General features: G+C 37.5%; 1 protein-coding gene across 8 annotated transcripts in view; it reads right to left on the bottom strand.

Moving 5' to 3' along the window:
- LOC107517402 (protein shisa-6) overlaps positions 1-25,267 on the bottom strand; it is a 597,831-nt gene that overhangs the window by 75,669 nt on the left and 496,895 nt on the right. For all 8 annotated transcript variants that reach the window (XM_036223917.1, XM_016158078.2, XM_016158077.2 and 5 more), the window contains 3 exons: positions 20,107-20,367; positions 6,862-7,287; positions 1,131-1,250 (listed from right to left, as the gene is read on the bottom strand). In XM_036223917.1, the coding sequence (XP_036079810.1) occupies positions 1,131-1,250; positions 6,862-7,287; positions 20,107-20,367 (807 nt within the window). The remainder of the gene's footprint in view (positions 1-1,130; positions 1,251-6,861; positions 7,288-20,106; positions 20,368-25,267) is intronic.

Below are 25,267 nucleotides of genomic sequence, written 5' to 3' on the forward strand. Positions count from 1 at the left end.
AGGCTCACAGTTGAAGAGAAATCACATCCAGTGGACCCTACTTTGCAAGATCTTAGCTGATTTATGATGAGAAATATTAACCATGGGGGGTTTTAAAAGGCTGTGAATTCTCTGACACATCTCTCATCAAGACTTGGTGTCTATGCTCTATCTCCTTATTCTGTGATCGCTTTGCCCAGTAGAACACAGTGGAAGTAACGTTGTGCTGGCTTTCATTCCCAGGTCTTGAGAGACTGGGACCTTCTGCTTCCTGTCTCTTGGAATACTTATTCTTGGAGCCCTGAGACATCATGAAAGACATTTGACTATCCTGCTGGAGAGACCTGAGATTACCTAATTAAAGAGAGGGGCCCAGCAGACCCCATTCTTGAAGTCCTTCCTGCCAAGGTGTATGTAAAGAAGGTCATTAGGTGCCCTTCAGACCAGCTTAGCCACCAGCTGAATAATGTCAAGTGGTCTGAGTTGGCACATAGAGTAGAATAAGCTATTAGCTGAACCTTGCCCAAACTCCTGACCCACAACCTTGTGAGATTTAATGAAATGGTTATCTCTATGTTAAATCTATATGTTGTAGAGTAATTTGATATGCAGCAACAGGCCCCTGTAATACAAGTACCCTGCTCTGACCTTCAGATTTATTCTTTCAGGGAGGCCAGAGCCTGTGCGTGTGTGTATGTGTGTGTGTGTGCACGCGTGTGCATGTGTGTATAGGTAAGGTCATGTTCAGAAATGTTAAGGGTTAATAAATCGCATTCTTTTCTGCTTCTATCTCAGTTCCTAATCCCGGCCACACGCTTATTATCAAACATCACACAGGTAAGAGCTTCAGAGTTTGTCTGTCACATTCTGGCTTTGTTCTTTACTGCTTCCTCTGGTAGGTACACACAAATGTAAGCATGTCACGTCTCTCATGGGCTGCCTGGCAGACCCAGTGTCCCCATCCTCCCAACCATCTCTGTAGGAAAACTTCAACCAGACCAGGGTGTACATTCACACTTTTCTCCCTGCATCACAGCACATTTTAATATTTTCCCCCAAGTCAAAATAGCGCTCATCTATTTTGCACTTCTACAGCACTTGACAAGCTCTGCTAATATAATTAAAGTTGGGCTGCTGAGGCTCACACTCACCAGGCGATTTGCGAGGGAGATGGTGCCTGCGGTCACTTCAGCTTCTTGCTGACATTTGAGTTTGTCTGCTGTGGCTTTCTCAAACTTGGCTGTGAGTTTCGCCAGGTTTTCATTAAGTTGCTATTCAGGAAGGAACAAAAGGTTTGTCAGTAATTCCAGCCCCAGTTACCTCAGTGCTTCTGAGTTCGAACTTGTGTGTAGGAGATTTTTAAGGAAGCTCCCCTTCAAGAAAGCTGTAAGGGACTGGGAAGGGCTGGGCAGGGGAGGAGAGAAAGGCAAATTAGGGGTGATCTTACATAGAGTCCCAGTGGGGACTTCAGCCAGATCCTGCAGCAAGAGGGTGGAGCGGAAGTCCAGAACAGTCCTGACCCAAGTGAGGGAGCAGATATTTCCTACTCCAGCACCTTAGTCATTGGTTCAGGGCCAAGAAGGGTGATGAATATAGGGGAGGGTGCATACTTTCTGTTTTTCCTTGTGTTTGGTGAAAAATGGGTTCTAGTAGCCTACCAAAAAGGTACAGGTGCTGCTTTTAGAAGCAAAAACCAGCCGAAGCCTGGGGCCTGAAAATGGCCAGAAAGATCCCAGGGAGGCCCGGAAGGCACACGTGCGTTGTCTGCTGCAGCAGGTCTACAGTCTGGGATTGGGCTTCCTGCAACCTAAGTCCTCCCCTTGCTTTAATGTCCTAGGGAGTACAGGATAACTTTTATTTAACCTCATCATTCTCTTCCATTATCCCAAAGTATAGGAACATTTTTTTCAAAAGATGTGGTTTGTATTTTATCTAAATTTATTAAGAATTTAGAATTAAGGCACATAGTTTTTGTTGACCTCCAAATACATATTTGTATACATGAAGACACATGGCAAATACCTCAAAATGCACTTTATATTTATGCAGTAACTTGGGTTCAGACTGCTCCGTTGGTCATTACCAAGTCAAAAGAGAAATGAATTAAGGACCAAAATAGCTTGAAAACTGTGGTGAGGTGTTGAGGTCAAGAGGCATCCAATTAATGATGACAGACTGGCTACATTCCTTTACTTCTTCTTCTTCCCAAGATTTGTCTAAAATGATTGTGAAGTAACATAAAAGTCATCAGCCCATAACACCAAGCAAATGTTGAGGGATTCTAATACATTTATGGAAGACCATATTGACAGAGGATTGGAAGCTGCCATAGCAAGGCAGAGGAAGCTGCAACCTAGAGTTGGCCTCAGTTTACCAAAAGGGAAGCCGATCAGCCCTGAAAAGTCTCATGTACCCTGGGGACTTGGAAATGTCAGGTGTGACTGAGGGGAGTGTTGAAAACAAGAGAGTTAATTGGAAGTTATTAATTCTCCACCCCATATCTCCATTTCTATGCCCAGTATGCAATGCCACCAGAGATCTTTGTCACCAGGCAAGAGATTCAACAGTGCTAGAGAAAACACAATATATCCTGGTATCTAGGATACATCCAACATAACTCAGCAGATCTTGAAAGAAAATTCTGTGAGTCGACCAGCTCTGCTCTCACCTCACTTGCAAAGCTATAATCAGCTTTTGATCACTACTCTTATAAACATGAAAGAACAAGAAGATATTTGATAAAAGCCTAAGTTAAGGTAAATAAGAAGAAAAATATGCCCTGGGTAAAAGATACAACTTCAGTCATGAAAAAGACAAGCATAAAACCCTTCACAACTAGTTTCTCAGAGAGATTCACAATGTTTCATCCATAAAACAGGAAGAGGATCCTAGTAAAAGAAATAGAAAACAACAACAAAAAATGTTGTGGAAATTATTATTGTTAATGTAGAAAATAGTAAATTCCAGGGAAGGGTTAAAAGATAAATTTGAGGAAATCTATAAAGTAAAAGAAAATGAAGTGAAAAAAAGATTAAAGAAATAGAGGACTCACCAGGAGGTCTAATAACTAACCAATACATGTTCCTGAAAATAAAACTAAAAAGAAAACAGAAGGGAGATTACTATAGAAATAATACAAAATAATTTTTAGAGCTGAAGAAAAGTCTCCACATGCCAAGCACAATGAATAAAAAAAGGATGTCAGCTGAGCATATCAATGTAAAGTTTCAAACAGCAAGAAAAAAGTTGAAAGACTACCAAAAAAGATAAATATAAAGCACCAACAAAAGAATGGGACCTTGACTGTTCATCAGACCTCCCACCAGATGAGAAGATAAAACATTCAATGTTCTAAGGGGAAAAATGAGCAATTCAGAATACTCAGCAAAATTGTTAGTTCAGTTTAAAAATAAAGACATTTCCAGACTGGAACTATTAAGAAAATTTACCTCTTATTATCAATATTTATGAGAAAGTTACTTAAGAATGAGCTATAGCAAAACAAGAGAAGAAATCCAGAAAGGAGAAGGCATGGAGTCTAGAAGTCACTGGAACCAACCAACTGAAAGCAGTGAAATGGGTTAATACTGGTTAGAGCTCTGAGTTAGGGGTAAGAAAGAAAAGTCTTGGGGGCAAAGAGTGACTTGATAGTAAACTAGATTAGATGCAGAGTTGAAAAGTAATTAAGGCTATGCCCAAAGAACTAATGGAAGAGTAAAATATAAAGAAAACTAGAAACTCTGAGGTGAAAAAAAAGTTTGTATAAGACAGGCAATGTAATTATAGTGTGCCACTTAGATCTGCTATGAACAATATAGACATCTTCACAGAATATGAATGAAATTTCTAATTTTTCAGCTTTCAGAATCATTCAGGTAACAGAGCATAGAACACTTACTTTTGGTTATAGAACAGAAAGTAAGTATTTTCTGTCCTGTTGATTAAAAAGCAATAGTAATGATAACAGAAGTTGAGAGGTAGAAGGTAGGGAGGAGAGCTAAAGGAAAGAGTAATAACTTTGTCTTGAAAACAGAGGGCCCCAGGATGCTGCCTCTATGTGACAGAACAAGAAATAAAGGTTATGTCAACTAAATATAGTTACCTTAATTATACTGGGAAGACATAGAGATGAATACCTTACAGTCTCATCCAGAAGAAAGTTAACTGCCCGAATAAGATACATTAAGAATAGAAATGCCAGCATAGTTTGTAGATAGAAGTCAGAAATTAAAATGAGTGGAGGCCAGGAATATAGTGTAAACTAGTCAGATGAATCTAGTGTTGGAAAAAAATGCGAATATGGGGAATATGATAAAAGTTGTCTGCTTGAATGGGAAGCCAGTGCTTAACTCCAGGGTCAATTAATGATATCTGGAAATTTTCTGATTATTTTATTTCTTGTATTTTTACAAGAAGCTCCTATCGTTTTAAATACTGGCAATTAATTAAGTCATTTTCAAATACTATGTGCGGGCCAAATAAAACACATTTAAGCTACTAGGTAGCAAGCTCTGAATGGCATCAGCAATCAGTTCAAACAGATGAAATATTAAAAGGGCAGGAGACTGTCATTTCTTATTATGCTCAATGAAAATGCCTTACTTGTTTTTCTGACTATTATTTTTATGAATTGTCTAACAGTATCATATAGTATGTTAACTATAGAAAAAAAAGAAAGTACAGATACACAAACACCATCCAAAATCTACCACCTATTCATATTGTTATGTATTATAATTATATGTATAATTACATTGAAAGTATATTGTATAATTTGTTTTGAAATATGCTTTTAAAAAAATTTTATGCATCTTGAACTTAAAACTTACTTGGAGTTATCCTGAAATCCTAAAAAGTAAAGCTTGGGTGGAGTGCAACTGGATAAGACTAGTAATGGTTTCAGTGACACATAGGGAGGAATTTCCTCACTCTGGGTGCACCTCTGCATTAGCGATGAGTGCTAGTTAGTGCATGCCCTCTGCTTTTAATGTGGGAGTGCCCAAGCTCTTGGGATGTTGATAAGCATGTGGATAAGCAAAGGATAGAGAGGAGGTTGTTAAAAGCAAGAACACAATTTTTTCAAGAAATATTTTGGCAGAAAAGAAGTGCCTTCATAAGGTAGCCAAGTATTTTAAAATATTCTTATTGCTTTCACAGGTTGAGTGGGCCCATCATGTGAATGTTGGCTACTGAAAAGGTATAAACATTTGAAAACATTGCCTTTGCACCAAATGTTGCTTTAGTTAAAATAACTTGGGTAAGGAGATCTTCGAAAATGCAGTTCTGTAACACTATTCTGGGAGAGACTGAAGATTATTAAAATTATCGGGAGGTATTTTACCTGAAAAAGCAGTCTTGGGGTTGTTATGGTGTTTTGCATTTGGTATTCTTTGAAGAGGGCCACTGTTATGGTGATTATCACCTGTTTTAAGCAAACTGGCCCAGAAACATCTGGATTTATAAAGCAAACATATCGAGAGAGGATTAGTTACTTTACCAAAAAGTATCTTTTCTTTATAGAGAGACTGGTTGCAATGATCCTTGAACTATTGCTTTTAGCCATAGAAGTTAATCTGACAATCAATAAACCCATGGCATGAAGTGTGTGGCATGACTACACTCTTATTTTTTCACAATTTGTAAAACTCTTTTTTATCATCATGAGATATGTACAGCAAGAATATATTTGCCCAGAATGCATGTGTAGAAATGAAAGATCTGGGGAAGGCTTTGGAGTGAACAGATCACAGTAATGATTGATTACCAGGGCTTGTATGTGCATGTGAGAGCCCATGTACCCCAAAGAGAAGGAGAGAAAGCAGGAGGAGAGTAGAGATATAGCAGATATGGTCATCGTAACCATCGTCATAACCAATGTCATGGCAGCAGCTCCCTGTATTACCATGGGCCAGGCTTTGGAAGGTTTACTTTATAGGCATTCTCTCCTCGAATGATGCGGGGATATTAATGTATCCGCTTTACTCCAGGAAATTGAAATTTAGGCATTTTAAAGACCTTCCTAAAAGTCACATATCAGCAAGTATTATAGCTTGGATTGGAATGAAATCTGCCAATGGATCTTTAGCTGCTATGCTATCTTACAGGGCTCTGATTTCTACCTACCACTTTGGTAGTATTCATTTCAATAGCGAAGGTAAAAATCAAGAGAAATCTCTCTTAGATAGATGTGAATTCAAAATTACCTTCATCCCCCAATCCTGGGTGAAGCAGATAGGATCAAATATCAAGAAGAGGTTAATAAAAACTAATGACCCTCATAATTTTATATTTATGGTCGAGGTCATCCCCCAAAGCACTTGCTTTTAAAAGCTTTCATAAAACAATGCAGATAACATAAAATATGCCTAACAGGCCCACATGTCTACACTGCTGAGAGTGATACAGGAGGACAGTTGGCCAGAACTGAAGATAATAGGTGCAAAAGTTGAGATTAGGGGGCTAAACCTAACATTTCAAAGGTGAAAAGGAATCTCAAATATTTGGCCTTTTATTTTTAACTACCAGATGTATAAAAATGCTAAATTCACTTCTAGTTAATAAGAAAACAGTTGACTCCATGGATAATATTGTTCATCTGTTATACGTATCTACTTTTCATCTTTTCTTTCCTTAGCGGAAAAGGAGAAAAACTTTTAGAGGCAAAGCAAAAACCAACGGTCCAGTGGATTTGTCTTGTTTGAATTATAGAGTGAGAAAGAAATGTAAAAAGTTGCCTCTACTGAAAAATCAGGAGACTTTTCATAACAATCTGGTTTTCCCACTTCTCTTTAAAAATCAGGACATTAGGCACAGGGAAATGGTAGAGAGTGTTGTTTGTATTAGAAGCTGCTTAGCAGGGTCAGGGTCTCTGGCTTCACTTACAGTGATTTTGGCTTTAATGGCTGCCAGCTTCTCCTGGGCAGCTGTGAGGTCCGAGGTGGCTTTGCTCAATGCTTGGCGCTTGGGTTCCACATCACAGAATACCTCATAGAACCTCACAATATTTATGACCCAAGAGCACAGGCCTGCAGCTGCATAAGACTTGGTGGCTACGAACTCTGGATTGAACTCAGGGTCCTGTAGATATGGCCTGATGGCTTTGAGGCAGTTCTCATGAATGTTCTCTTTGTCAAAGTTGATTAAGGAGTCCAGGAAACCATCCACTTTGGCCATGACGACTTTAGTAGCCTTCCAGCTCCGGTCTTTGGGCACCTTTCCTTCAGGGGCCATGAGTGCCATCACCGCAGCACTGACATTGCTGACAGCCAGAGGTGGAGATCCAAATGACTTCAGCTCTGTCAGGTTGGTCTAAGAAAAGAGAAGGAAGTTGTTAGAGGAAAATGAATGGGCTTTCTTTGTCCTCGGCCACTAATGGAGTTAGGCTCTGGAGTGATCAATCTGAAAGCGCTGCTTTGAAGCCTGCAGCAGCCTTCTGAATTTTAAATATCATGACTCATCAGAAGGAAACCAAAGCTACCCCCTAGTGGTTTCAGACTTCCCTGAATGGTTAGCCAAGACTCAGCTATGTTCTTTCAGCACTTTAACGGACTCTCAGCCCATTAGAAACACACAATTATTTTACATTCAACTGAAAAATATAAGGAGGCCAACATACTCTGAAATATGCAGCTTGCCATGAATAAAAGATAAGGTTATTATAAATTAATTTCTATCCTGGATTGAAGAGAATAGCACAGTAACCCAACTAATTTTTTTTTTCTTTAATTAAACTGCTTTGTTCCATGAGCTTGTTCTAACTACACTTGACTGTCCGGATAGCAAAGTAGCATTTTTTGCCAAGAAATAATTCAGACAGAAAGCTAGGCACAAACTGTGCAGTTGCTGTCCCTGCATGCATATGGGTTTGCTCTTTGCTTTAAGTTTCACTGCTCTAGAAAGATAGGGCTGAAAGTGTTGATTTGGCAAGTCACTGAAACTTTCTAGACCTCAGCACTTTCATCTGTAAATTGGGAGCAGGGGGACTCATTAATCACCAAGTGAAATTGTGTCATAAATGTGTATGAGGTGGATTTATGATTTTTTGTGACTATCACTGAGAAGCCTATGACTTCAAAAGCACTTGCTTCTGAAGCTGATTTTGTAAGTGGGGAAGAATCTTAATTTCAAAGATTAGATCCTTGTGCCACGTAAATTTGGAATGCTCCTAGGTCTAGAAATCTATGAGCGAAGATCTTTTTCTAGTGACTAATAGAAATATCTAAGAAGATGCTCTTTGCAACTCTTTTCACATTTGGTCATGACAAACTTGTCAGGGGCAGGAATGAAGGACAGCACAGATGTTGGAGGTGAGCTGGCACACCCGTCATAGTGATCTCCATTGGGTGAAAGAGGACAAAGTGAGTAAATACAATCAGAAACAAAAAAATGACAATTTAAAAATATTTTAATTATGTTCAATGTACTGAATTAAAAAAATATAAAATGTATAAAAATGAAATTGAATTCTATAACCCAGATATGTCGTCGTTAATATTTTAATGTAATTCCTTCTAGTCATTTTTATATTCATATATATCTATATATTAATCATAACTCTTTTGGTTTTAGTGACAGAAAACCCAGCTAAAGTACAAAGGGGGATTTTCTCATTCATGTATCTGGGGAGGATGAGTTTGGGGTTGGCTGGCTGTTAAATATGAAACTACATTTTGAACATTTGCTGGACTGTCCAGAACTTTTCTTGTTTCTGCTACTACCTATGCATGTTTGTTTGTTTGTTTGTTTGTTTGTTTGTTTTTTGCATACCCGTTTCCTCATGTTACAAGGCACATGATCTACCTCTCTGACTTCAACTTGGGTCACTTTCTCCAACTATCACTAATATCTAGCCACAGCCACCTCCTCCCAGCATGTTGATTACCAAGCTCATTCCCACCTCAGGACCTCTGCCTGGAACACGTCTTCCTAAACCTTTTGCATGGCTGATCCCTTCTCATCCATCATGATCTCAATTCAAAAGTCCCTCCTTGGAAAGACTCTCCTGGCAACTTCCCCTTTCTAGTCATTTCTTGTCTGAGCTCACTGATGATCTCCACAGAACTCAAGGTGACGGAGATCATTACTTTTTCCTGTTGAATTACTACATTCCTCTTCTTTATGAGAATAGGAACTCCATGTCTCTTGTTAACCACTGTAGCCTCAGTGCCTAGAACAGAAACTGGCACACAGTAGGTACTCATCCAGTATGCACTGGATGATTGAATGGAGCAAATGGGTGCCAGCACCTCCAGGTTCACATTGTTCACTTTGCAACCAGAAAGAAAGGAGACTTTTTCTTCAATGTAAAATAAAATAAAAAGGCCCTGGGAAGTGATCTTATTTAGTTAGGTGGGGGTCCTATAGTCAGTGACCATGGGGCAAGTAATATGGCACTAACAGGAACACAGGGATGGAGGAAACATTTCTCAGAAGATGGCAGACATTTGAGTAAGCAAACATCATGCATACTCCACTCCCTTCATCCCGCTCCTGCCCCTAAGGCTTTCGTTCTGGCTGCTGCCTTGGCCTTGACTGCTCTTCCTAGGTATACACCTGATGAATTCGCTCTTCTTCAGATTTTCGAACTTCTTCTTCTCAATGAGGCCCACACTGATCACCTTTTTTAATAATGCAACCTGCTACCACCCTCCCCAGCTGTTCCAGAGCACCTCCCTACTCTATGTTTTTCCTTTCTCCACAGCATTTGCCATGTACTAATATATTGTACAAATTACCTTTTCATTATACTTCTTGTCTTTCGCCTGTCCCTGTGACAAAAAGGAAGCTTCATAGAAACAGGTGTCTTTGTTCATGGGTGCATCACATGCATCCAGAACAGTGCCTGGCACACAGAGGGCAAGCGATAAGATTTTGTGAGGTGATTAAATGTGTATTCATATAGCAAATGGGGAAACTGACAAATATGAAAGACAAAGTCCTTTTGCTCATTCAGATGGGGGAGATAGACAACAAAAATGTCAACTTTTGATTTGGAGAGTGATAATACTTTGAAGAAAAAAAAAAACAGGGCTAATGGGCTAGAGGATTCTTGAGGAGTAGTATCACTTTATCCAGAAAGGGAGGTCTGGGAAGGCCACTATGAGAACCTGACATTTCAGTTGGGAAGGAAATGATGGAAAGAGGCAACTCTATAGCAGTCTTCAGGGCGACTGTTCCAGGCAGATGAATCTGCAAGCACAGAGGCCAAAAATAGAACAAGCTTGGCCACTGTGTAGAGTGTGGAGGTCAGGAGAGTGGTGGAGATGAGAAAGGAGAGGCAGTGAGGGCCAGACTGAGGGGGATCCAGAGCCATGGAAAAGTGTTTATTTCATTCTAATATAAATGGGAAGCCATCGGAGGGTTTTAGGAAGGAAGTGGAATGAGCCGGCTTTGCTGTGAGAACTTGTTGTGGTGTGGACCTACCGGGACAGGGCAGGAGCAGACACAAAGGAGAAAAAGGGGAGGCTGTGTAGTTATCAAGGCAAGAGAGTGAGGTCACTTGGGCCAGAGCATTTATAGTGGAGATGCTGAAAAATGATTGGATTTGGAATATATTTCAAAGATAGTATAGGAGGAACTTATTGGTCACTTTACAAAGAGGAATAAGAGAAAGTCACTAGCTATCTTGGGACAGAATTTTTAAAGTCTGTATCCTAATAAATGGATGAACCAAAATTTATGCAAAACATACTTAATTTCTGGAAACCCAGGTCATTTCTATAAATTTACCATATGGATAATGCTTTGCTGGACATTCTTCTATATAAATCTTTGTGAAAATCTTAGATTAGTTCTTCACGACAATATTCCTGGAAGTGAATTTGCTGGCCCCAAGGGAAGGAATATTTTTGGTGTTCTTAGTATATATTATCAGCTTTCCCAGAAATTCCTGTTTCAGTCATTAGTATTTGATTTGAGTCTATATCTTCTTCAACATCTGGTAACATTATTTAAAAATTTTAAATCAATTTGACAAACTGTAAATGGTATTATAACATTGGTTTAATTCATATGCGAGTATATATGTGCATATTACATAGTGATATGCACATATATACTCACATATGAATTATGTGAGTATATATGTGCATTTCACTATGTAGTGATATTAAACTATTTCCTTCACATTTTTAAAATAATCGAATTTGCCTACATTTCTAATGAGCTGTTTTTTTTTTCTTTTTGATTACTGATTACTCAGGGTACCTGCAGGAAGAAAGATGATAGATCACACTGGCTAACTTGAGGAGAGCTAACTAAGAGAACTATTTATGAAAGTGTAGATTGAAGAAACCTTAGATAGTGCATCACCCAGGGCTAGTAATTAATATTGGTCTGAATGGAGCTAGGGTGGCTCCATTTCATTCCTGAGCCTGGAGGGACAAGAGGAAGTTATGGCTAGCAGAACCTGGAGAGAGAGAGACAGAGAGAGAGAGAATGAGAATGAATGAGAGAGAGAGCGCCCTGCGGAGAGGGAAACCTAATAAGAGCTGTGATCTTCAGCTGAGGCCTGTTGGGGCCAAAGAGATGAATATAGTAGCCCCACCTTATCCACAGTTTTGCTTTCAGTTACCCATTAGCAACCACAGTCCAAAAATATTAATGAAAAATTCCAGAAATAAACAATTCGTAAATTTTAAATTGTGCATCATTCTGAGTAGCTTGATGAAATGTTGTGCCATCTAGTTCCATCTCAACTGGAATGTGAATCATCCCATTGTCCATGCTGTATGCTATCTGCTCATGACTTAGCTGTCTTGGTTATCAGATACACTGTTGTGATATCAGTGCCTGTGGTTTCTGTGCCTTGTTTTACTTAATAATGGCCCCAAAGTGCAAGAGTAGTGATTCTAGCAAAGAGAAGCAGTGAAGTGCTTCCTTTAAGTGAAAAGGTGAAAGTTCTTGACTTTAAGGCATTTTATCATTGCACATCATCACAAGAAGGATAAATATACCACGAGATATTCAGAGAGAGAGAGAGGAGAGAGAGACCGTATTCATATAACTTTTATTACAGAGTATTGTTACAACAGTTTTATTGTATTATTGTTAAACTCTCACTGTACCTAATTTATAAATTAAACTTTATTATAGGTAAGTATGTTTGTATAAAAAAAAAATAGTACATATAGGGTTTGGTACTATCCGTGGTTTCAGGCACCCACTGCGGGTCTTGGAACGTATTCTTCATGGATAAAGGGGGCTGCTGTACGCTGATCTCACCCTCTCCCTCACTCTTCTGCTGATGATCATATTGGCCAAAGGTGATTGGGAGATAGAGATAAAGAGAGCACTTTTGATGCAACTGATGCAAGTGTTTCCCAGGTCACAGAAAAAAGAGTGGGGAAGGGCAATGAATAAATGGGCAAAAAGGGGAAACAAATGGTAGATTTCTAGTACAATTTATAAGAGCTCTTTATATACTAAAGATATTAACCTTTTTAATTTAAAAATTTCATTTATAATATTCCATGATACATAGTTTAGTTTTTACGTAGTCAAATTTAATAAGCCTTTTCCAGATATGGTGATATTATCCTTTATTTTTATGTTTAGACGGGTCTTTTGCATAAAAACTGATCTGACCTTATGATAATTTTTCTATTTCATTTGTATTTGCATTTCTCTCAATATTAACTGTTTTGCAAGGTAACACTGTGTTGAAAGAATATTTATTGTGAAATATTTAGTGAAGATAAAGATGAAAACAAGAATTACACATAATTTTACTACCCAGAACCAAATATGAGTTATGTATATTATGTGTGTGTGTGTGTGTGTGTGTGTGTGTGTGTGTGTGTGTTAGGTGGACTAACAGAGAGACATGGAATAGAAAGATAATAAATTTATATAAAGATGAATATATATGAATAAATACATGTCTGGCTTATTCATATGTATACATATATGTAAAAACATATATTCATACACACATCAGTCAGTGCTTATAAAATTTTTTAACCTGATTTTCACTGAAAATTATATCCTAAACTTTTTGATATTATCATTTTTATAAAATACAATTTTAAGAAACATTATGCACAATTTTCTCTCATTTTGGTGAGCCATAATTTATTTAGCCAACTTCATACTGCTGCACATTTTGCTTATTAAATCTTTAATAGCTGCCTCATGATGTGAACTTTTAATGACATTAGAAACAACTAAACCCAAAATTAAATGAGTTAGATTAGATTTATATTTAACTTTTATATTATTTGGAGTAGCAACATCCTTATAACATTGAATCTTCCCAAACACATAGTTGGTATATGTATTTATTTGTCTATTCATATTTTATTTTATATCCTTCAACAAAGATATGTAGTTTTCTTCACATTGTTTGAACAAATTTATTTATGCTTATTTGTACCTTGCGGTTTGGTTGCTATTTTGAAAATATTGTATTTTCTAACTAGCTACTGCTGATACTGGGAAAGCTATTGTAAATTATTTTGTAATAGGTCCTTAACCCTTCCTTTTTATTTTTGTTATATTTTTATGATATCTATGAATAATAATACACTTTTGTGATATTTTACATTTAGACGACAGCTACTTTTCATTTATTGCATTGGCTAGAAATTCTAGGACACTTTTTTTATGATAGTAATAAATGAGATCACAACTGTGCTTTTTCCATGTTGATGGGAATGCCTCCAATGCTTTACTATTGGGACGTGTTGCTCTTAGATTGGAATTAATTGCTATCTGTTAGCACAATAAGCACAATATCCAAATATCCTTTTATTCCTACTTTACTAAGAGTTTTAATAAGAAATTGATGTTAAATTATTTTAAGTGCCATTTGGACACAACTCAAAATGACTATAGAGCTTTTCTTCTTTGATCTATGGTTGGTATGGTTCTATGAATAGACATATATGAGAAACTTATCAGCTGGTAGTATATTGTTGTTATACAAATACTCATATATGAAAACTTAACATTTAGTGGCATGGTAAACTTGATTTATTGGTATTTTATATAAATGTCTTACATCACTATTCATAAGTTAGATAATCTGAAGTTTTATTTTCTTGTGCTATCTCTATCACTTTTAGTGTCAAACTTGTCACACAATAAAGGCCTTAAGAAGTCCTATAGGAAAGAAGTCTGTTCAACTCTGTAGTCCCAGATTTTCAAAATTATTTGATTATAAAATCTGATTTTTATATTTCTTGATGATATTAAGTAAAAAGTCAAATGATAAAGAGAAAATATTTACAACCAAGTGATTAACAGAAAAATTTATAATGAAAAAAGTAATTCAATACAAGAAAATCTATCTTATAAGAAAATCAACAAAGAACCTGAAGAAGAAATGTACAAAAGAAAAAAATCTATATATTTGAAAAGATTTTCAGTGTCATTAGAATGAAACCATTTATAACTTTTTAAAAAATGAAAAAATTTTTGTTCTCTTATTGAGCAAAATTAAAATGATTGTAAATATCTAAGATTGGCAAGGATGTGAAAAAAGCAGTATTCACAACTATAAATAAGAACAACCATTTTGAACAGATATTGAGCATTATTTGTATTTTTAAAAGAGCATATTGCTTACATGAGTTTTCGATTGCTTCTGTAACAAATTACCACAGACTTAGTGACTTAAAACAATTAATTTATTATCTTACAGTGCTGGAGGATGGAAGTCCTAAGCACAAGGTGTTGGCAGGGCTGGTTCCCTCTGGAGGCTGTAGGGAAGAATCTGTTCCTTGACTTTTCTAGCTTCTAGAAGTTGGCCTCATTTCTTGGTTCATGGCCCCACATCATCTCAACTTTTTCTACCCCCTCTGCTTCTGTCTTCCACATGACCTTCTTCGTTTGACCTTTTGTTTTCCTCTTCTAATGACCCACGTGACTGTATGTAGGGCCCACATAGATAGATTATCCAGTATAATCTCCCTACCTCAAGATCCAGTATAATCTCCCTACCTCAAGATCATACCTACAAAGTCACTTTTGCCATATGAAGTAAAATTCACAGGTTCCAGAGATTAAGTCATGACTATCTTTGAGGATGGAAGAGGCATTATTCAGCCTGCCATGTTGTTCTACCAAACAAGTATACTTTTTATTTGGCCTAGAGAAATATATATACTTATGCAATAAAGACTTATGGCCAAGAATATTTGTATTGTGAAAAAAAGAAACAAATTAATACTCAACAACAGATAAATAGCTAAATAAAATGGAGTACAATTATAGCATAGTATACTATGAAGCATTAAATAAGTAAGTTTTCAATGTATGTATTGGCATGAAACCATCTTGTTTCACAAGGGACAGTCAATTGGCATTATCCACTAATATTTAAAACTGGATATATTTTATGTGTGCACTTGGACAAATATAAACATAGAGAACAGGAGTTCTCTCTTGGACAAGAACTGTACCTGGAGTAGAAAAGAGGGTGACTTCATATTTTGCTCTCTATATTTTATACTATTTGAATTATTTTTTAATGATAAAATGCCATTACATGTTATTTGTATATAAAAATGTTCACTGTAAAAAATGCAAAGAAAATAAATAGAATTGCAAGTAACTTTTCAGAAAAAAAAGGCCATGAAATTGCAAGCAAAACTATTCCTCAAGTAAGGCAGGAAAAGTTTTATTGGATTTATTTCGGTTTAGCTATAAAGTGAAATGAAACTGCCAAAGCAGAGACTTAAAATGTGCAGAGACTTACTGCCAAGTGTTGATTTACAGTTGTTCTTTATGTATTAACTAAAGATTCATTGTTAACTTTGAAAATGATGAGAAAACAGGAAAGTAGTCTTTAAATACAGAGTCCTGTGAATGCAGAGGGTTTAAGGATACTCCAGGGGTCTTTGGGTTCAGGAAGCAATACTTTCCTTATTACATGTGGTACAGTTTGATCTATTTCGCTTCATCAAGTAGAAGGTGGTGGTGGCGGGGGGGAGGATGAAATGGGTGAAGGGGTCAAAAGGTACAAACCTGCAGTTATAAAATAAATAAGTCCTGGGGATGTAATGTACAGCATGGTGGCTATAGTGAACAATATTATATTGCGTATGTGAAAATTGCTAAGAGATCAGATCTTAAAAATTCTCATTACAAGAAAAAAACTGTAACTGTGTGGTGACATATGTTAGCTAAACTTATTGTGGTGTCCATTTTGCAATGTATACACATATCGAATGATTATGTTGTAAAATTGAAACTAATATGTTATATTTCAATTACATCTAAATTTAAAAAAATGCTGTTTGAGACCCATTAATAGGTTGCAACCTGTGGATTGTAAACACTGATCCACAGTTAAACTTCTTAAGGATGCCATGGGGCTGTTAATGATCTTGCTCAACTTACCTAAGTAAACTCATTTCTACATCACCTTCCAAAGGGCCCACTGCACCCATGGGTTAGACACACCACAACCTTTCATACATCCATGTCTTTGCAAATATCACTCCTCTCTGGGATGGTCTTTTCTACCTCCTTCTCCATCTAGTAAAATGCTCCTCCTGCAGTCCTTACTTCATAGCCTGTTTCCTAGTTCTACGTGGCCAGGCAGTTAGCTATGCTTTCTTCTTTGCTCTCAAGCCATTGAAAATTCAAAATTTTTCTTTTTTTGTTAATGTGATACATTCACAGAATTTACAAACTCTAATAGAGCTACAAATAGAACAAAACACGTCCACCAAACTTCATCTCTAGGTCTCCAGAAGCCACCGTTTACAATTTCTTTCATCATTACTTCTACATTTTACTCTTTATCAATAAAGAACATGCTTATGCTGTTGTGTTTTTCTTTTCAGTTTAGATGCTATTAAGTGACTTCTTATTGTAGAGTATGAATATTTAGTTATTTTTACTTCTCTCTTTTTCCTCCTAATGGTTTTCCCTCTATTATGGTCATAAATTTTTTTTTTAGTTAAATTAATGTTCAGTATGTAGATGATTAAGATCATTAATATCATTTCCTTTGGGTTATATTTTTCTTCCTGTATACCTTAAATTCTCTTGAAATTAATAAATACTTTTATTATTTGTTTTAGGAGAAGGTAACTTTTGGGCAAACATCTGAAAGAAGAGGAGGGAACCAGGGATACTTGGGAGAAGAGCATTCCAAACAAGGTCAATTTCTTATTCAAAGGCCCTGAGGTACAATTGTGCTGGGAGTGTCTAAGACACAGTAAGATGGCCAGTGTGGGTAGAATGGAGTCACAAGAGGAAGAGTAGTAACTGATGTAGTAGAAGAGGTAGACCAGGCAAAATTATGGCTCTGTAGACCATGGTGATAACTTTGGATTTTATTCTGAGTATGATGGGAAGCCAATGGAAGATTCTGAACAGAAGGATGACATGGTAAAACTGTTGTTTTCACAAGATCACTCAGATTGCTGTAGTGGGCAAAGGTATCATCGTAGCAAGAGTATAAGCAGGGAGGCCAACTGGGAGGCTATTGAAAGAGATAATGGTAGCTTGGACCAGAGTGGTAGCAGCAGAGATGATATAAAGCATTTGAATTCTGAATACACTTTGAAGGTAGAATTGAAAAAATTTGCTAAGAGATTGAATGAGAATGTGAGATAAAGAGCCCATTAATTCTTATTTTCTCCTTTCTCTATAATAAAGAAACTGAGGATCAAGAACTTCAGCGACTTGTGCCAGGCTACACAGCTAATTAGAAGCAATTGTCATATTGCCTGGCACATAGTGGACACTCATTAAAAATGAGTTTCGCTTCCTTCGTGGTAGAGATATCTAGGCTTCAAATTCAGTGCTATTTTCAGAATCCTGTACCATTATTTCCATGAGTTCAAACTTTATATGTTATTTCCACCAATAATCAACTAACTAGCCAGCCAACTAATTACTGAAAGTATTTATTGGTGTTCCCTTTGTTTCCAGTTTCATGGAAACAGAAGAGGTAACTAATGCTGGTTATAATGACACTAACAATAAACATTTACTGAGTGACTACCATCTATAGCTACTTTTCACACATTATCTCATTTAATCCTTGTAATAACTTAATGGGGACTATATTACTAATGCCTCCAATTTATAGATGAGGAAATAGAGGCTCAGAAAAGATAAAATCATTCCCAGAGCTACATATAGTAAATAGTTCAGCCAGTATTTGTACTCGGCTCATCTTAAAAGATATAATTCCTGTGTCAAAAGATCTTATGTGTCAAAAGATCTTTAAAAAGCGGTCCATCTTTGTGCTCTAAAAATCAAAAAAGGGGGAGATTAATATAGAATGTAAGTTTGATTTCGAAATATGAGTAGGATTTAGACAGTGAGTTAAAAGGAGAGGGAATTCTAAATGATGGGAATGGGAGAGGTATTATTGTCTGATCAAAGGCCTAGAGGTTGAAGTAGATGTTACTGTGAGGAGTCAGAGAAAAGTCTGGCCTGGCTGTATTAAAAGGTTCTGGCTGAGACACGGTGTCACAATTGGGCTACACCTCTAATTCCTGGTCTATCCAATGATACCCAAAAGCTCTTAGTGGAGAAATCCTCTGTTTTCTATTGATGTAGAGACCAATGTAAGGCCTTTATAGGTACTACATGCCCTCATTTTAGGGAGCCCCCCACCCCACATCATTAAAAATACTAAAATACACTCATTTCTCACATTAGGTATAAGTTATATATAATATACTTAACAGGCTTTTACAGTGTACCCAGTTTAGTGTCAGATTTGTTGAGGTTCTAAGTCAATAGATAACTACCTTCCAAACTGAGGTATGGGATGGCTATGTAAAACTAATAAAAGGTTTCAAGAGACAAGTGTTTTGACTCTTTAACTTTTCACCTGCATTGAGGGTATAAAAGAGTCAAGAATTTGGAGACTAAGGGAGAATTTTTAGTGAGAATTTTTGGTGAGCCTTACCCACTCTGTCTTTAAGGATATGGGGCACATGCAAGTCTAGAGGGAGAGGATTTAAGGAGACCACTCAGAGAGCTTAAATGTTTTCCTCATAGTTTGAGCAATGCAGTGGCCTGGGGTCTAATTTATACCCCAGAAATCTAGAGTGTGAGAATAGTTGGCTAGCCTCTTGACAGTGGAACTAGGGACAATATGCTGCATGGGCGGCCATGCCCTCAGATTTTGTTCACAGAAAAAAAGGCACAGGTGTCTCCCATGGACCAGAGGCAAGCTGCTGGCATGACACATCTGGCATAGATCACCTGGTCAATGTGAAGGGTCAATTAAATTGCTAGATCCTCAGGAGAAGGAGGAGAAAGCAACCTGGGGGAAATCCCGATGACTGGTGGAGGTCTCCAAAGAACCTGAGTGAGCATCCTAATGGAAAAAGGGTCAGCTTTTCAGTTCCTCTCTAAGACCAACTCCTGATGACATGAATCTGTGTGCCCTTTTTTCTCTTTCTTTCTTTTGTCCCTCAGCCATGGTTATCCAAATGGGAAAGGTGCTTAATTGTGAAAAATGATAAATGGAGGTAGCTAACCACATGCTCTCCCAACACATGGAACAAATTTAAGAGAAACCAAAGTAAAATCACCTTATGAATACATCTCAAGTCATGCTTGTTCCTAAAATGGTTATACATAGAGTTAAATTTAGTTGACAGTTACATGTTGTTTACTATTGAATGCTTGCTAATTTTGATTATGTAGATTTTTTTCATGTTTTAGAAACAATACTTATTTTACTCTCTTATCTCAAACATTTTCATAGGGCCTTAAAAGCCTTGTGTGTCCCATAGTATATATTGGGTAAAATGGTCATAGGATGCATGGCCAAAAGATCTCTGGGCTTGGATTCTGAAGATGAGTTCAAGTCTGGCTCTAATATTGAGGTTTGTGACTCAAGGCAAGTCAGTTCTCCTTTCTGGGCCCTGGCTTTCTTCTCTGTGAAGCAAGGAGGCTCGACTAGTTGGCCCCTCCTGTCATGATTGATTCTAAAACTCACATCTCTGGATTCCATTGGTAGCTTGTGGAGCTTGACATATAAGAGTCTTTAAATAAATATTTATTTGCTTAAAGAATAAACTAGTGATGGCTGGATTCCACTTTACCCTTGTATCTCTTTGTAACAGTAGGGTACTGAGCTGTCTTTGGGTCGGAGGAGAGATCTGCTCCTCCCCTTGAGGGATAAGCAGGCATGGCAGACAATCCTACCTTGTTGAGGGTGTTGAGAGCTGCTTGGGCTGCTGTAAGTGCTGGCTCTGCTTTGGCCAGGTCTTCCTCACAGTCCTTCTGCTTTTGCTTCACCTCCAGCATGATGAGAGCCACCTTGTGCTCCTCCTCATCCGCCATGGCTTTCTCTCTGCTCACCTTTTCAGTCTCTACACCCACCACCTGAATCAGCTTGTCTGCATCTTCATTCTTCTGCTTCAGTTCCACTTCCTGAGTGGCCAGCTTGGCTTTCAGATCATCCACCTGCAGCAGAGGAGTGCCAGGCTTATCGGGAGTAAAGACATTTCAGGCATGGCCCTGGAGATCTGACTCTGTAGAGCAAAGAAGCATGCCAAATCCTGATGTGATGATGTAAAACTAAGCTCTCATCGGGGACCAGGCTCCTCCACCTGGGAAAGGAAAGGAACACTGAACCTCTTTTTCCTCTCCCCTCTATAGTCAGCATGGTGGAAGATTCTAAGCAACATGTACACTCACCTTTCTCCTTAATACCCCCAAAACTCCAGCTGCTTCTTACTGACATTGGTGCCTATGTCATCAAACTACATGTGCCTAACATAATTCTTTTCATATAGGAGGCCCTTAATAAAAATCAGTCATTATTTAATTGAAATTGGCCATTGCAGAGTATACCGAGGATTTAGCTATAAAGAGTGTACACTGTGCATACTGAGACCAAATATATGAACAGACAGTGGCCAGTCCATAAATGAAAGCAGAACTCTGACTTACAATCTGCAGCAAACTGCTCAGGAAACCAACCATTACCTACAATAACTAGCTCAGGATGTCAGCTCTCTGTAAGTCAGACTTGTAGGAAATAAGATTACTGTCCAGGTAAAAATTCAGGAAGACAAACAATAACTTGGCATACCTGAAGACTTTCCTTTCTTCCCACCATAGAGTTTTCCTTCTCATCTTTCTGCCTTTGTGTCTCAGCCAAAATGCAAATGACTCCCTCGCTAGAGCAAGCTCTAAATAAAGAGCTTTTGCTTATTCTCATTTGGTTGGTTGTTGTTTGTTTTTGCATTCCTTATAAGACATAGCTGACCGAGTTTAAGTGGGACAGCAATTCCAATGGTCCAGATCAGTGGGGTTCCCCAACCAACTTCCATATTCATATGCATTTTGGAAGCAGTAATGAAGTGATGGTGATATCAGCACCTAGTAAACTATTTCTCTGATCAGCTGGAGAGAGAGGAATGGTTTCCTATGTACATTCAGTTTAGTAGAATGTGGTGGTTTGCAGAGTGAGGTCCATGGACCAGTAGCATCAGCAGCAAGTGAGTAGTTGTTAGAAATGCAACTTCTCAGACCTACTGAATCAGAAATTCTGGAGGTAGGGCCTCTCGATCTGTGTTTTAACAAGCTGTCTGGGTGATTCTGATGCATGCCTAGTTTTGAGAATCATTGGCCCAGTGTTATGCCCCTTTTACATGCAAAGAGAAGACTCAGATCTATTTATTTCTGGAAAATGAAAAAGCCATTTGTATTTGCAATAAGGCCCATAAACTTTATATTCCAGAATGACCTCTTGTCTTTCATTTTTCTGCAGTCTATTTTGTGCAACAACCAAGATTACTTCAGAGCTCCTGGAATACGTCAAACAGATTCAAAAGCTTTATGATGCAAAATACATAAGGGGAAATATAAAACGAAGGCTTAGACACTGCTGATAATTCCCTTTTCATGGCAGATCAAAAGAAAAGAAAAAGAAAGCAAAAAAATAAAAGAATGCTCTTTAATTTTGTGTATTCATAGAAACTGGAGACTTTGCATTAACCTCAAATGGAAGCCTGCTCCCTAGAACACATCTTATATCCCCATGTTGTAAGGTTAATCCATTTCCATCTCCCATTGTTCAGCTGCAGAGTTATTTCTACAAGGACAAAGATGCAATTGTAAATCAAAATGATTGAACCACATAATCACTCCAGTCAGCAAACACACCAGTAACTTTTTGTTTCTTTTTAAATCTTGGGAGATTTGAGAAAATTGAAGTAGTTTTTTCCTTTGTTGTTGTTGTTATTTGTTTTATTGATTGCAGATATGGCTTATGACCTCAGGCCCAAGGTAAGTAATCACCTGCATGGAGAATGGGAGCTTTACTGCTCTTAAACTGTGACATGGATTAACATGAGGGTCCCGTCAGTCAGAATTAGGCCATTCCCCACAATGTTCTGGAGAAGGCATAACTCAGATTTATTTCGTGACTCTTCTGCAATACAACAGGACATTGAAATAGGTTACTTAAAACTTTTTCTCTTCTCTTATTTCCTTATTCAGAGCATTTGAACCATATTCTGGATCTCTTCTAATTTAGACACTCCCACATCTAGATAAGAAGAATGCTATGAACACCAAAGAGACTCCTTCCCTCAGTTTTGCTAGCCCAATGAATATTGACAATGTGTGGTAAGTGGGGGGATGTTGACTGAGAGGGGTAATGACAAGATGGTGGTAAGAGACCCTCCCTTTTTCAAGGATCAGGCACATGGTGCTAGAAAGAGAGGTCAAACTTCCCAGAACCTTCTTCCCAGAGTTCCAAAAGGAGAGGAAACCTAAAATAATGAACAGCAAAAAATACTCACTGAGGGTTGGAGGCCTAAAGACTTCCTTCTTAATTCTGAGTTCATATAGTTATCCAACACTTTCTGATATAAATTTTGACTTCAAGCAGGCTCTCCTCTAAGATATGGATATTTCCAGTAGATATTTGTTATGTTTGCATGCCCAATAAAAAGTTTTTATCCCTGTTCTGATAACATAGTTTAATTTTCCTTTGGTAAATTCACCCTTCCCAGTCCTTGAATCTTAAGTGCAGTTGACTCCAGTGATTGTTGTCATTTGATCCTGGCTTAGCCAAAGAGTACTCAACTCACAGAAATTGGTTCAGCTACGGGTAAACTAATGACCCAAAGAGGCCAATTAGAGCTTGACCTTTAGCCCAGGAACTTGATGGAAAATACTAGGAAAGAGACGCTCTTTTTTATACTGGAGCTGCAAAGAGGACAGAATAAAAGTCTGAGGTTGCCTGCCTGAACAGGAATATCTAGTGAGTATCTAGTACCAGCCCTGTCCAAATTAAGTTCTATCCTGTATTTTTCAGTTACATGTTATTTTTATTTTGGTTAGTCGGATTTTGGTTACTTGCCATCAAAAGTGTTCATAAATATATCACATAATCTAAAATTTTTCTCTTTTCTCTTCTCTTCCTTCCCTTCCCCTCTCTCTTCCCTCCAATGTCTTGTCATTCCCTCCCCTCTGGTCCTTTCCTTCTTTTCATTTTTTTTCTTTTTGCTAAGTGAATTTGAGCCTGTTTTATTTTTTCACTTGCAATCAAAAGAATCCTGATGAATACGTCATTGTATTAACTGTCGAATTCAAATAAGTTTGGTGGCCTGAGATTATTTGAAACCCTAAGATAAACTGACTTTAAAAGCTTTCAGATTGACAGACATGTGGATTAAATCCATGAGGAGTGGCCTATAGGACTTTTGTGAACATTGCTTTAATCCAATAGCCCTACTTCCTCATGAATATACCTGAGATAGATACAGAAGTGAGGATGGCAGTGGGTTTTGAGAATATTAGTGAGAGACAAAGTGATACCCAAGTCAGAGATTGGGGCTCTGACTGTATCAAGAGAGAGAAAACAATTTCTACTAACTGTGAAGACCAGCTGAAGCTGAAGCAGGCAGATGGTGCCGCTTAAAGATCCAGCAGGATGAGCTACCTATGATCACAGCCAATGGGAACTGGAGGGCTATACCTTGATGTTTCATCATCTGCTTCCTGAAACCGACATTGCCACAGACATGAGGAGGAAAATATCCTCCAGAGGGAAACAGCCCAGAGGTAAAGTTAGAACTTTGAACTGACTGCCCTCCAAAGACTAAATAAATTTTTAACCTGAAATGATTGAATCAGCCTGAATGCAATATTAAGAGCTTTCTACTGTTAAATGAGAAAATAGATCCGGAGATAAATTAAATTCAGTTATAGGAAAATAGTTACATTTTTGACCAGCTGAGTTTAAGCATGAGATTATATCTAAAGTTTGCAAACTTTAGATTACTATATCATTGTTAACTATTGTCATTATTACCATTATCATTACTACTTCTAATACTACTCTTATTGCTAAATAAATTTGGAGTCTGTCTGAGACAGAGCTGTGAGATTCATTTAGTCTACTCCCATCAGATTATGAACACCAAAAGTGATCATAATTGGTTAGTAGGATACTGATACAATATACTTCAAGTCATTATCCTTATACCAGATTATGATGATGTACTTTGATCTTTTCTACCAAAGAAATGATTCCAGATGAAGGGTTTATATCAGGGTTAGGAACACTAAATACCATTTTTATAAGAAGAAACATCATTATAATGATCAATAAGTATAGAATATATACCATGTGTATGATATTGCCAAGATCCATCCTCCATTCCTACTCTGAGCTTGTGGGTTATTTAGAACTTATTCATTTAATTTATTTGCCTATCCATCTATCATCTACCCAATCTATTCACTTATAGAATACCTAGCATGTGCCAATAAATATTGATTTCTTCCCTTAAAGGACTGATGACAGTATAGCATAAAATATGCAAAAGAATAAACATAATTCAAGGATGAAAACACAAAGAAGGGAATGCATAACTACTCAGAGTTATGAAAGGGCTTCCAGATCTTGACAGTGATGAGCTGATAAAGTGGGGCACGTGTAAGGATAGAGAGATTAAGCTGCCTGTGGAATGTTGAGAGAACTCCATGTAGCATTGTTGGATTTCAGTGTACAATGTGGTTGAATAAAGAAAGAAAATAGTGGAGCAATATGCAAGGATATAATCGTAAATGTTTTAAAAAAGATTAGAAAATTGGAACTGTAATGTCTAAATCATTAAGACCTATAAAAGAGAATACTCAGGTGTCTGGCTTGAGCAACGATCACTCTAAGAGCAGGATAGAGGCTGGTCCATAGCCATGCTGCCTGGTTTGGTATACACTAGCCACGTGTGGTTAATGAGCACCGAAAATGTGGCTGGTTCCAATTGAGATGTGCTATAAATATCATCATATACACTACCTTTTGAAGCCTTATGAAAAAAATGGAAAATTTTTCATTAACAAC

The sequence above is a fragment of the Rousettus aegyptiacus genome, unplaced genomic scaffold (genome assembly GCF_014176215.1).
Source record: "Rousettus aegyptiacus isolate mRouAeg1 unplaced genomic scaffold, mRouAeg1.p scaffold_m13_p_6, whole genome shotgun sequence".
NCBI lineage: Eukaryota > Metazoa > Chordata > Mammalia > Chiroptera > Pteropodidae > Rousettus > Rousettus aegyptiacus.